Below are 14,170 nucleotides of genomic sequence, written 5' to 3'. Positions count from 1 at the left end.
GCCAGCAGCGACAAGGGGAGTAGAAACAGCTCTTGCCCTTACCATTTGCTTTGTGCTGACTGAGGTACAGGCCTTTGTAGAACTTGCATGTCGAATTATCACCTTTGCAAACGCCACATGCATCTGAAACTGCCTTGGAGCCAAGTTCATGATCGCATCCCACAGGCTGTGATGGACAAAAGCCGGGAAGAAACCAAAGATGAGCAAAGCCAGTGGTGAAGACCAACAGGAGGCAGGCGGCTCTGCTAAGGGGAACGCTGGAGCCTTACAGCAGACCAGGGTTCAAAGTTTTGCTCTGCTATCCTTTGTAAATAATATTTTATTTATTCTTTGAAATGTGTACACTGTATTTTGGTCATCTATATTCCTACCACCCCCCAGTTCTCCTGGAAGTCCCCCATATATCTCCCTGCTAACTTTATGCCTTCTTTCTGTTTATATTATTGTTTTAATCAACTGATTCCAGTGAGTGCTGATTATATGCACTTCCCTCCTAAGAAAAGGGACTCTTCCTCTTCAAGCAAATGCAGAGCTGATCAAATTGCACAACTGACCAAAGGCTTAGACTCCACCTCTGTGAAGCTAAAATAAAGAGTCATGGGCTATTACCAGATAGCCCAACTGTATGAATGAAGCATAAAAATGCTGAGTAGTATACATTCAGACTCCTTTCATGCATGTATATGTATGCATATACATGTATATTACACGTATACACACACACAAACATACACAGGCATGTATACAGTGGTATATTATTTGTGTTTTATTAAATAAAGCTTGCCTGAAGATCAGAGGGAAAAGCAGCCACACTAGTCAGCCATACAGGCCAGGGAATGGTGGCAAACACCTTTAATCCCAGGACTCAGGAGACAGAGACAGATGGTTTTCTGTGAGTTCAAGGCTACCCTGGGCTATACAGAATCGATCCAGAAACAGATCCAGGTGGTGGTGGTTCACACCTTTAACCCCAGCACTAGGAAGGTAAAGACAGCAGCATTACGGCTGGGTGGAGAGAGGAATATAAAGTGAAAGACACAGCAACTCAGTCGAGTATGGAGTCTGAGATTAGTGAAGAACATTGCAGGATCGCCTCTTTGTTTATCTGAGTCTTAGTAGAGGTAATATCTCTCTAGAGGTTGGCTGCTTTGCTTTTCTGATCTTCAGCTTGAACCCCAGTATCTCTTTCTGTATTTTTATTATTTGTGCTACACATTCACCTACACATATGTGTGCACACATATTCACAAAGACATTCATACACACACATATACACACACAAAGTACCCATATGCATACAAATAAGCACAGGCACACATGTACACATAGCACATATAAACACACACACACACACACACACTCTCTCTCTCTCTCTCACACACACACACCCCAGAAAAGAATAAAGCATTCATAGTAAAGTTTAAATGCAAGGGAAAGTGAGTCTGGAAAGAGGACAGCTCTGCTCCCGTGCATCGCCGGAGGCGCTAATGTGTGGTGAATGCACTGAGTTGGGTGGTACTGAGGCCTCGGCATCATTTCCATCTGTGTGTTTATAGTGATGCAAAGGTGGCTGCCACCGCACACCATTCTCTATTCTGGGAAGCAGAAGGGGTCATTTGAAAGCTGGACACTTTGTCTCTCTTCCCAGAGTCTATGACAGGGACTCTCTCAACCATCCTCACAGGACACAAGGAGACAAGGCCTGACTGCACACCCAGGGGGGGTGGAAATGTCCTCTTACTTCACAAATCCCGTCGATGCAGACGTCGTTTCTGTGTGGGGAGCAGGGGGTCCCATCTTTCACCTTGCCGGACATGGCGAAAAAAAACTCGAAGTTTTCAGCCTTGCAGTAGAGTTTGCATCGATCTTCCTCTAGGGGCAGAGAGAGAAAAAAAGGACTTGGTCAAGATTGGCTGGTGTACAAAGAAGCATGGCCACCAGATAGAGCAATTAAATCAACTCGGAAGACGATTGTGAGAAAAGACAACGTTCTTTAGAATCTGTTTGTAAGTGTGCATGTGTGTTCACAGAAGACCACATGTATGTACCTTTCAAAAGACAAATGTCATTTGGGAGCCTATAAAAAGCAAATTTGCGGCACATGACGCCTGTCTGCGCACTATGCACCACCATACAGTTCGTGAGCTGGGCAAGGGGCTGGAGACAGAAACACACAAAGACTCACAGAGACATGGGTCATTCTTGATGCCAAAATGCCCTAAGAATGCCCCCTTTATTGTGTCCAGGGGCAGCTTATATAGGGATAGCCATGCTCCAGCCAAATGCACCAGAAATCACTCCCCTGCCATCAGGAACTCCCGAGGGTCTCGTGCTCAGAGCAGCTGTAGGCACTCAGATCAGGGGAAAACAAGTTGTTTACAAGAAATTCAGGATCTGGAGGTTCGCAGCTCCCAACACCAATTAAATACTGATACTGAAGAAATGTGGGCTGTGTTTTGTTTTGTTTAAGAGTCTCTCTCTGTACCACCCTAGCTGGCCTAGAACTGTCTATGTTGACCTGGCTGATTTTGAATTCACAGGCATCAACCTGCCTCTGCCTCCCAGGTACTGAGATGAAAAAGGTATGTGCACCATGCTTGTCTTGATACCTCACAATTTTGTATTCTGAATCTTAGGAATCATCGCCATGAACAGGATTGCTGGGTTGAGCAGTCAGCCTCCTATGTGGAGCCTAGGCAGTTTGGATGCTCAACTTACTAGACCTGGATGGAGGTGGGGGTTCCTTGGACTTCCCACAGGACAGGGAACCCTGATTGCTTTTCGGTCTGAGGGGGGGGGGGACTTAATTGGGGGAGGGGGAGGGAAATGGGAGGCGGTGGTGGGGAAGAGACAGAAATCTTTAATAATTAAATAAATTAAAAAAAGAGTGAAAAAAAAAGAATCACAGACTTTGTGGTCCCTGAAGTTAATGAATAACAGCAGGTACATGAAATGATAGCTTTGTGTTCTAATAAAACTCTAATTTTCACAAACAGATCAGTTATAGTCTGATATTTTGGTTTGGAACTGGATCCCCATAGATATTTATGCAGTCTGTAAAAAGGTAAAGACTGGTGCACTTCAAAAGAATGCAGAAAACTATGTTTATAAAAACAAACATCAGATTAAATGTCACAAATAGAAAGGCTAAATTAGCTAATTCTAAAGGCTGAAAAAGTACTTTGTGTAGGTCATTAATCTCCTGAGAAACTTATAGTATCATAGAAAAACATAAAAAAGTGTAGTTCAAGGGCTCTTGTTATCTGGAAGGAGTAAGCAAGCCAATTCCTCCAATAGAGACAGCTGTCCTTGGCCAGCAACTCCAGATGACGTTTTTCACATGGGACTTTCCGTAGGCGACACTGAGAGATATCCCTAACAACAGTTTCACATAGATGTGTAAACAGTTCATAAACAGTCCTGTTCCACGAAACCTTCACCAGAAGGCAAAACTAAAACTTAACCATGAGAAAAAAAATATATTACTGTGGTCAAAATATGTAGATGTGTGGGTGGATAAAATGTTTTTCTCTCAACTACAATGTTTTTAATTTTTCAAATAACAATGATTATTATATATCATCTAATTTTTATAAATGAAATTAAGGAGTTGGATGGTGTGTGTGTGTGTGCTTTCTCTTCTTTACCAATCCCAGAAATTTAAAAGTTCTAATAAAAGCTTTTTTTTCTTTTTTGGGTCCAGTATATATTTCTAGGCATGATTTTTCCCTTTATAACAGAATAAAAAAGATAAAAGAGAAGTTACCCACTTAAGGGGAAAAGATTTTCATTTAAGATAGAGCCTTCTTCTGTTCTTTTGTCTTGAGATGGTCTCACTAAGTAGCCCAAACTGGCTTCCAATCCATGCCCTTTGTGTTGCTACTTTTTAGCATGAAATTGATACAATCTGGATTCACCTGGAAGACAGAAACCTCCAGGGAAGGATTGCTCAGATCATACTGGCTCATAGTCATGTCTTCCAGAGACTGTCTTGATTGGTGGTTGCTATGGGAGGCCCTCGCCAACTGTGGGTAGCATCATTACCCAGGCAGGTAGGTCTGGGCAACACAAGAAAGCAAGCAAAGCATGAAGTAGGGAGAATCCATAAAGAGTGTTCCTCCATGGTTTCTGCTTGAGCGCCTGCCTTGACTGCTCTTCAGGAAGGGCTGGGAACTGGAAGCAGAAGATGAGACAAAGCCAAGCTTCTTTGGTTCAGAGTGGCTATCACAGCAATGAAAAGCAAACCAGGACATCTCTCTGCCTCAGCTGCCCGAGTGCTGGAATTCTATGAGAAACATGGGGTGGCAGGAGTGTTCACAGGAGAGAAAATCTGCTTCTGGATGCTAGAAATAGAGCAGTTTGGCCAATCCAAACTGTTGTGTGCTGGAGCCGGCTGTGTAGTGTCCTTCCCTGTTCATCAGTCAAGCCCTAGATGAATGCCTGTAATGACAAAGAACTTATCACTTACATAGGGGTCATGTGTCCCTCTAGACAGCTGGTAATCATCCATTCATTTAAAAAAGTACAGCTATTAAAGCCAGGTATGGTGTCACATCGATTATCCTAGAACTTAGGAGGCTCAAGTAGGAGGATAGAGAATTCTAAGTTAGTCTGGGCTACAGAGTGATACCCTGTATGATTTTTTAAAAACTCAACAACAAGCCTCCCAAATTAGTCTATAAGTTTAGAGTAAGTCACCTTGTTAGATGCTGTAGACACAAAACATGCTGAGGATGTACCAAGGCTTGGTGCTTGTGGACCTGAGGCTCTTGTAAAGATAATAAACAAACAAATAAATAATAAATGAATGAATGAATGAACGAACAAATGAATGAATACATGAGTAAATGAATAAGTGAGTAAGTAAACTTGAGACTGGAAAGAAGGTTCAGTGGTTAAGAGCAGCACGTGCGAAGGATCAGAGATTAATTTTCAGCATCTACATGGTGGCTCACAATTGTCTGTCAGTCCAGTTCCAATGGGTCTGTCCATAAACATACAGGTAGGTAAAATATTTATACACATGATAAAAATAAACAAAAATGTAAAAGTAGACTCATGTTAAGACTAAAGCAGGACAAAGGTTTTAGGGAATAGAAATGACAAAAGAATGTATTGACTAGGTCTCTCTAAAGCTGAGATTCTAGGACATTCTGAGATTTTACACAGATGTGTGTTGTGAAATATTAGTTTAAGATGTGTTACATTTATTTATGCTGTGGAACATTTGTTTAACGATGCAAATATATATTGCATTCTTTTATGCTGCATTTCTTTAACTCTGTGAAGCTGTGCCACTTTGCCTGTCTAAAACACCCAATTGGTCTAATAAAGAGATGAACAGCCAATAGCTAGGCAGAAGAAAGGATAGGTGGGGCTGGCAGGAAGAGGAAATAAATAGGAGGAGAAATCTTGGAGGAGAAGATAGAGAAGTGAAAAAAGAAGAAAGGACACCAGGGGTCATTCATTCAGCTACACAGTAAGCCATGCAGTAAGAAGTAAGGAAAGGTATATAAAATAGAGATATAAAAAAGCCCAGAGGCAAAAGCTAGATGGGAGAATTTAAGTTAAGAAAATATGGCTAAAAATAAGACAAGCTAAGACAGGGCATTCGTAAGAAACAATAAGTCTTTGTGTATTTATTTTGGAGCTGGGTGGTGGGCCTCCAGAGAGTACAATGAGTAAAAAACCAACAACAGATGTATTCTTTGAAGTAAATTTAAAACACCTTGATTTAATGTGTTAAAACTTTTCTAAAAAAAAATAATAAGCAAGCACAGTTCTCCTACTATTTTCTCCTGAGACACAGTCTTCAAATGCTCACATTTGCCTCTGCTTTTGACAGACAGTCCTGGATGCAGAGTCAGCGCTTCTGAAACATCTAGGCGGGTACCGTTTAAAGCCATTCTACCTGCTCTTAACATTAGGTGGGGTTGGGCACTATAGTCCTTTAATTACAAAAGCTCTCCTGATGGCAACTGACCGCACAGGTTCATTTTGAGAACAGCCCGTCAGTTGTCAGAAACATCACACTGTCTCCTTCTACATGTATGCAGCTAAGAGCCGCACAAATCCTTCCCCAAGAAAGTGATAAGCCAGGACAGTATAAAAATCGCAAGACACGGCTGGACTAGTGACAGATTACCCAGCATGGGCAATAGATTGTATACTAACTTTTCCATGTCAACTAAAGCAAGTGTTTTGTTATTTAGCCAAGAAAAAAACAAGTTCATTTAAAAAGCCTAATGCAGCTAGATAATCCGGCCTGGGAAACATAGTAAATTCCAAGTTATTTTGAGCTAAAGAATGATACATTGTCTCAAAATACCATGTTCTTGTTTCTCTTTATAGTTATTGTTTAAAAAGTTAAATGCAAGCTATAACTTTGTTAAAATAAATATGACCAGCCTGGTATAATTTTTGTTCTCTCTGTCTTACCGTGTCTCTCTCTCTCTCTGTCTCTCTCTCTCTCTGTCTCTCTCTCTGTCTCTCTCTCTCTGTCTCTCTCTCTCTCTCCCTCCCCCCAGACATATATCCTTATTACAAAAAAAAAAAAAATTCCTGCACTTACAATCATCTGACATGTCCATTCCTAAATACACTGTTTCTGTGGGACATATATGGTTTCACAGGTTTTCAGACAACTCAAACCACTTTCAATTAACCTCCCTAGGAAATGAAAATCACCAAGCTGTCAATGGGACATTTAGAAATGTAAGTCCATTCCAAACACACAGGTCCGTTCACTCCCAGACGAAAGGTGTCTTCTGGGAAGGAAAAAAAGACTGCAAAAATAAACAACACCTATGAAAGTTGATGAAACACTGATTCAGGACAGGTCTGGGGAATCGAAAATAATATGGAAACTGTTAACATGGGCCAAGATCTCTTTCTGTGCTGTGAATTTACATCTTATCCACAGAGAGCCCCCGGAGTGCCATGGTGACTGACTTACCTTCGACTTTGGTATAGGGTCGCCACCGGTACAGCCATCCCCGGAAGGGCTTGTTGTTATACTCCGCACACTGCTGGGCACGGAAGTCCAAGCTGTTTTCATTACAAGGGTTAATGTTGCACAGTTTGTAGATACGGCTAGATCCTGGACAGAACTTGCCACCATACTGAGGCCTAAAAACAGAATTGAGGAATTTTAGTACCAAACACCCTACTTGCAGCCACATATAATAATGCAAGAAGGGACAATTGAGGGGACTATCATTGCATTATGGGTGATTGTACTTAATTTATTGCATGATTGGAAATACGTGCCCTGCAGTTTGCCTAGTCCCTTCTTGCTCCTGTGCAGACATAATTAGTCAACCACAGAGCTCTTTCTGTTTTCACAGAAACTTAATATAACCTCAAAATTGCAATATCATATTCATTATACTCTCAGGCAGCTGCTGCTATGCCTAATTGTAAGTGGCAAATAAAATTAAACTCATTTGCCATCTCTGATCTAATTTTCGTATTCTAGAACTTTCCTTAACAACCGATGACAAAAATACTCTTGCTACTTCACATGTCAGGGATTCCGTGAACACAGTAAGATGTTCTCTCCAACAAGTATGTGTGCCGCATATGCACAGCGTCTGCTAGGGTATCAAAAGCTGCAAAGGCAGACCTCCAGGCTCTCTCCCGCCCTCTCATTACATCCTAACCATCTTCCTGTACTTCCCATGCACCTGCTACCCTGGCGATCACGGCATGTGGGAAAAGAGTGGAAGAAGCATGCTCTCCAGGCCAGGTCTGTCAGCGCTGGAGCTAGTGCTCTGGCTCTTTCTCAATACTGGGGGGACGGGTGGTATTCCAATTGACCCCACACTCTGAGGGGAGACACTGCCTTGTTTTCACCGGCATGATTGCCTTTTAACTTTGGTAACCAGCAGCCTTCCTGGCAAGTGCAAAGAGAAGTGGGGACTAATTCCACGAGCTGAGAATCTCATGAGAACGTAAATCATTGTCAGCTCAATAGCAAGCTCTCAAGACATCTGAGTGGGCAAATTCAGATTTGCAAAAGCCAGGAAGATAAATGAAGAGAAAGGGCAACTGCACTGAAAATTAGTACCCTTCACCCAGCCTAGCCTGCACCCAACACTAACTAGTACCCAGCCTAGCTACTCCACCCAACACTAACCAGTACCCAGCCTAGCCTGCACCCAACACTAACCAGTACCCAGTCTACCCTGTACCCAACACTAACCAGTACCCAGCCTAGCCTATACCCAACACTAACCAGTACCCAGCCTAGCCTACACCCAACACTAACCAGTACCCAGCCTAGCCTGCATCCAACAATAATCAGTACCCAACCTAGCTACTGAACAAAACACTAACCAGTACCCAGCCTAGCCTGCACCCAACACTAACCAGTACCCAGCCTAGCCTACACCCAACGCTAACCAGTACCCAGCCTAGCCTGCATCCAACACTAATCAGTACCCAGGCTAGCCTGCATCCAACACTAACCAGTACCCAGCCTACCCTCACCAAACACTAACTAGTACCCAGCCTAGTCTGTACCCAACACTAACCAGTACCCAGCCTACCCTTCACCAAACACTAACTAGAACCCAGCCTAGCCTTTACCCAACACTAACCACTCACCCAGTCTAATTTTCAAAAAGCATCTTCCTTGTTCTCCCTCCCCACGGACTTCTCCAGAGCTAAAACCCAACTGTGGACCACTTCATATAAAATCTGATACCAACAGGTCACCTGAAAGGGGACTCAAGGTTAATAAGTTGATGTGATTAAAATTCTTTGTTCCTGTGGGAGGCCCAGGCTTGTCACAGAACACTGCTGGTTCCACCCCAGCATCTTCTAGCAAGCCTTCCTGAGATCTCATGGATGAACTCCACAGACACAGGAAGGGTTGCATGGCCAGAATGAGAAGTTTCTGCCTTTTACAAACATTCTGGAGCAAATGGCTAAACATGCAGTGGGGTGGCACTCAATCAGATCCCTTAGGACTTCCCAGATGACCAATAGTAGACCTTAAATTGTATTATCATGGCCTCAATACTCTACAATGCATATTACGGCAAATCCTCGGCTCAAGGTTTTCTCTCTGAGATTTTAAACATCGGCTGTACGTGAACTGCCTGTTATTAGTTCAGCTTAAGAACCATCATAGGGTGTGACTTGTCCAGCCTACACAGCTTGGAAAAGGCCTCCAAACTCACAGGTCTTTCCACTCCAGACGGATGAAGGGAAGAACGCGCAGGCGAGGCCCAGACAGCATGTCAGTGAAGCTTACACAGCTCAGGGGGACAGTGGAGCTGAACCTCAGATCTTTGGACTCTGGCCCAGACTCTCTTCCTTGTCACCTAGGACTGCATTTCTCGGAGCAAGACAGGCATTGTTGAACCCCGTGGGGACCGAGAGAAAGATCCAGGAGCAAAGTAGCCAGGGAGGGAGCCTGTCTTTGACGGCGAGGCAGATGGGCATTTAATTTCATATGCTGGTTTAATGTCCTTGACTTTATAGATGAGTTAAGCATTTTAAATAGTTCATCCTCTCAAATTACAAGCCACGCTATGCTCTCTGATCAGAATGCTCAGATTTCACTTTTCTTCGTTATGGGCTAAAGTCAGAGTGGTCAAAGTCGCGGCTGCCAATAATTTCAGATTTCCTAGCAAATGTTCCAGCTCAAGAGCATTTTCCCGCAGCCTGTTATTCTCTCTGAGACTGAGTTGCAAAAGGCAGTCCCTGCCTGAGTGCGAACTCAGAATCTTCCTGCCTGTGCCTCCTGAATGACGGACTGCAGGGCTGCACGGCCACACCTGGATTTCTGTGCTCCTAAGCATGAACGTTTAGATAAGCAAATAGAAAACTTTCCCATAACATCCTGCAGTGTGGCCCGAGCTCTATGATTAGAAACAGGAAGAGAGGCAGAAAGCGAAGTCTTGGCACATGCTCTTGTGTTATAAGGTTGTAGCGGTACCAGAGAATGCCACAGAGCCCGGATTGGAGTCTAACACAGGTTTATTTCTTTGGGGCTAAACTCACATTAAGGGTAGCGATCGGCAGTTCTCTGCATGTGCTGGGAACTGGAACCAAATTTAGCAGAAAAAGAAAGGGCTGCACGCACTTTTTATTTGCACTTTTAGTACATAAGACCACACTCAAAGTGGGCCGATAGCTTAAAGGCTATTGGCTGAAGGAGTTCCCACAACATAGAGTAGAACTGTATTTGTTTTTGCATCAGTTAACCTGAGCACAGATGCTTATAGTATTAGTTGGTTATATGACTATTAGACTCACCTTAGACATGCCGATAAGTACATACAGACACACATGTATACTGTAAGATTCTTTACATTCTCTCATGTATGTGCTCTCTGTCTGTCTGAGCCCCTCCCTCCCTTCCTCAGACAGGGTCTCATGTATCTCATTCTAACCTCAAACTTGCTACACAGTCAAGAATGAACCTGAAGTGCAGGTCTTCTTGAATCTACCTCCTGAATAATCCAATTCCAGACAGTCGGAGCCTGGCTTATGCAGTGCTGGGAACTGAGCACAGATATTCTCATGCATACCAAGCAAGAATTGATGTAGGATTCCCCTCTGTATGGTGTGAATACCATTGGTTAATAGAAAAGTTGTTTGGGGCCAATGGCTTAACAGAATATAGCCAGGCTGGAAGAAAGATAGATAGATAGAGAGAGAGTTGGCAGAGTCAGAGGGAAAAGGAGAAAGCCACATGTGGGAGCCTGCCAGAACCTTTCCGATAGGCCATGACCTCATGGTGATGCACAGATTAATAGAAATGCGTTAAGTTGTAAGAGCTAGCTAGAAATATGCATAAGCTAATAGATCAAGCAGTGTTTTAATTAATACAGTTTCTGTGTGATTATTTTCGGTCTGGGTTGCTTGGGAAAAAACAAGCAGCCTCTGCCAATAAAGCAAATAGGTGCACGCCTTTAATCCCAGCACTCAGGAGGCAGAAGCAGGTGGATCTCTCTGAGTTGAAGGCCAGCCTGGCCTACAAGAACTAGTTCCAGGACTGCTAGGACTGTTACACAGAAAAACCCTGTCTTGAAAAACAATAATAATGACAACAACAAAAAAGAACACACAGTATGTGTGTGTGTGATATGTGTTTTCCGAAGAAATTGGTGTGCCACTTAGAGGACCCTACTGATTTTGAAAATTGAGCCTGAAAATTATTGGTTAGAAAAAATGGGCCCTAGAGTCAGTTCAATGATTGTTGTAAAATCCCAGCTTCCCCCAGACTCCAGGGGCTGGGTGGCACTAGACTGAGTAATCTATAATTCTTTGCTGAAAAGACTTGTGTTTTAGGAATGTTCTAGAATATCTCAGGATGTCACTGTTAATTTTTTGAATGGAAATTAAAGGAATATCCTGAAATTCTATTGCAATGTGATAATTTGGTAGCTAGGGAACCAGGAGAAATGTCAAAGGGTGAAGACTATACCAGCTTGGTTTGGATCTCCCATTGTCAGTGTGGTACCCAAGTGGTGCTGATGCTGTAAGTGGAATCCCTTTTCTCCCTTGGTTGCCCATCTGTGAAAAAGTGGGATGGCATGCAGTTGGAAATGATGGGGTGGCTTTAATGTGTTTGTGAGAAAATGACTGAAGAAGTATTATGAGAGGCTCTTCAGGTGTAGTGGAACGGCACAGAAAATGGGGTGTAGAAGAAATATAAGCACCTGCTTCAGACAGGGGAGGCAATCATACATGCTTGATGTTAGCCGCTGTGGAATCAGAGGACCTTTAACCCCTTGTGAAGCTAAACATGCTGGTAAATCTACAAATCGCCTTGCATACCTCATTCTTTTATGAAACAAAACACATCCTGGGGAGAAACTCGGAGGATGAAATGGGAACCTTACATTGCCTCTCCAGTGAGAAAATGAAAACGGTTAAGCTGAGAGCTACAAACAGAACCAAACGGCAGAACTCAGCTGGAACAAAAAAAAAAAAAAATCAATAACTTGACATTGAAAGGGTGAGGGGAAAAAAGCAGCTTTGCTCCAACAAATAGAATTAGGGGCTGGATAGAACAATTAATTCAACCATTTTGGGATTAACTGACCATCTCTCGTTTTACTTGTGGCTTCACCCCGAGGTAGAGTCGACAGTATTCCAGTTATCTGTGATCTTGTGTAACGTTGCAGAACTCCACCAAGTAGAAAGAGTTTAGTGATTAATCCCTCATGGATCTCTAAAACCAAGACACGCCATTTCCACAAGCAGTTCTCTATCATAAGGTGAGCTCTCAAACCCATAGGCATGAGAAAGACTTTAACTGAAATCCCAGGGATGCCTTTCCTGCACACCACTGGCAGAGCTATTAAATAAGGCAGTTCCTTTCTTCGTCAGGAAAATATTGGGATTATAAGATGTAGTCATGCATGGAAAACCAGACCCAGGAAATATGCTGCAGAACATAAAGTAACAATGATTTTGAAGAGTGCTGTAGAGACAGTGGCTACCGTGAGGTATCAGAAGGATGGTTTTTATAATCTGCTATAAATCATGAAGGGATGCCAAGCCTTCCTCCAGCTAGAGTCAGGCACTGAGTCTGAGGAGTCTCAGAAAGATGTACATTTTGCTTCTTTTAGGACATGTGGCAATGCCTGAAGATGATTTTATCACTTTGGAGTAAAGAGATAGAATGTAATCCCATTAGCAGCAAGTAAGAAGATGCCATGGATGTTGATCTGGCAATGTAAAAAAGAAGTTCTGGGGCTGGAGAGATGTAGATCACTTAAGAATACCCTACTCTTTCTGAGGACCAGAGGAGTTCCACACCCACCACTCACATCTGACAGTCCACAACCTCCTGTAACTGCACCTCCAGGGATCAGGTGCCCTCTTCTGGTCTCTGCACAGACATTCAGGACACACACACACACACACACACACACACACACGAGACATAAAATAATAAAAAATAATTCTTATGAGACGAACTCACAGGAACTTCTCAGCCTTTTATGTCAATAATTCTGTATCTGAAAAGCTCTGGGTACTTGGAACTACAGCTATTACTATAGGTGTGTAATCTTAGCTATTTATGAGGCTGAGGAAGTAGAACCACAAATTCAAGGCCAGCCTGGAGTAGGTAAAGAGCTCAAGGTCAGCCAGCATTTTGTCTCTAAATAAAAAGTTTAAAGAGGCCTGCAAAGGGAGCTTGGAGTACTTCATCACTGTGTGCGAGGCTCGAGAGTCAATTCTCAGGGAGGGAGGAGGAGAGAAGAGTGGCTGGCTCCAGAGCAGCCTAAGAAAGCCCAAGAAGCACCTGGCACACACCATCTAATTAACTCCAACCTGCTCCTTATTTTGACAAAAAGAAATAAAAAAAAAAACTTTATATGGCGCTCAGACTGCTGAGTCAGATGAGGTACTATTTTCTCTCCTGAAAGTTTCCTTTTTACTCCGATCTTGTTATGTGTTGGTTCTCTGTTCACCGCAGGTTCCTGCAGTACTTATGGCATGCTGGGCCCTCCTGCAGAGCACTTTACAGTCCTCAGCATGGCTGCTGCCATCATGACCCCATGTTCACATGCGAGGACTCTGAGAAAGGGAGAGCCGGTTACTGGTGGCTTCACGGCTGGCAGTGCAGGACTAGGGCAGGGTTGGGGTGTTGGGTTCCACAGCTTACATTCTTAACCTCAGTGAACTGCCATCCTTCAGGGCCTCATCACACTCTTCTTATTCTATCACACTTTCTATAGGCCACTGGTGTGTCATGACCCTGCAGCTACCACTTCCTCTATAGGTCCCTAGGGTGATGCTGGGAGACCCTGTCCTCCTAAAAAGGTTGAGATGAGGACTGTGAGAGCATGTGGCCCTCAGAATGTTCTGCTGCATGTCTATTGGGTGTTACTCATCTCTCAGATCACTTGGGGTCCGTCTGTCTGTCCATGTCTGTCTCTGTCTCTCAGTATAAGATCTCACCATACAGCCCAGATTAGCCTTACTCTTCCTGATTCAGGCCAAGTGCTGAGATTACAGGTGTATGCCACCACTCCAGGCACTGAGGGATTTTACAGACACGATTCTTAATTCCTCAGAGTCTTACGAGATGGTGCTAACATCTCATTTTGTACAGAAACAAAAGCTTACAGTTCACGTGACTTTTCCAAAGTCACACGTTTAGAAAGGGCAGGTGAGTTCTCTGGGTTTTTGTACCTGCAGC

The 14,170-nt window shown here is 43.3% G+C and overlaps 1 protein-coding gene across 1 annotated transcript in view; it reads right to left on the bottom strand.

Annotated features, from left to right (window-relative positions):
• Nucleotides 1–14,170, bottom strand: part of Adamts18 (ADAM metallopeptidase with thrombospondin type 1 motif 18) — a 132,408-nt gene that overhangs the window by 34,461 nt on the left and 83,777 nt on the right. The window contains exons 13-15 of the mRNA XM_041650470.1: nt 6,956–7,128; nt 1,742–1,872; nt 43–166 (exon numbers count right to left, since the gene is read on the bottom strand). Of these exons, the coding sequence (XP_041506404.1) occupies nt 43–166; nt 1,742–1,872; nt 6,956–7,128 (428 nt within the window). The remainder of the gene's footprint in view (nt 1–42; nt 167–1,741; nt 1,873–6,955; nt 7,129–14,170) is intronic.

Source organism: Microtus oregoni, unplaced genomic scaffold (assembly GCF_018167655.1).
Source record: "Microtus oregoni isolate MIOR12 unplaced genomic scaffold, Mior012 000004F_ref0000308, whole genome shotgun sequence".
Classification (NCBI taxonomy): domain Eukaryota; kingdom Metazoa; phylum Chordata; class Mammalia; order Rodentia; family Cricetidae; genus Microtus; species Microtus oregoni.
The sequence above is the reverse complement of the archived record's forward strand: the minus strand, read 5'-3'. Positions and strand labels throughout refer to the sequence as shown.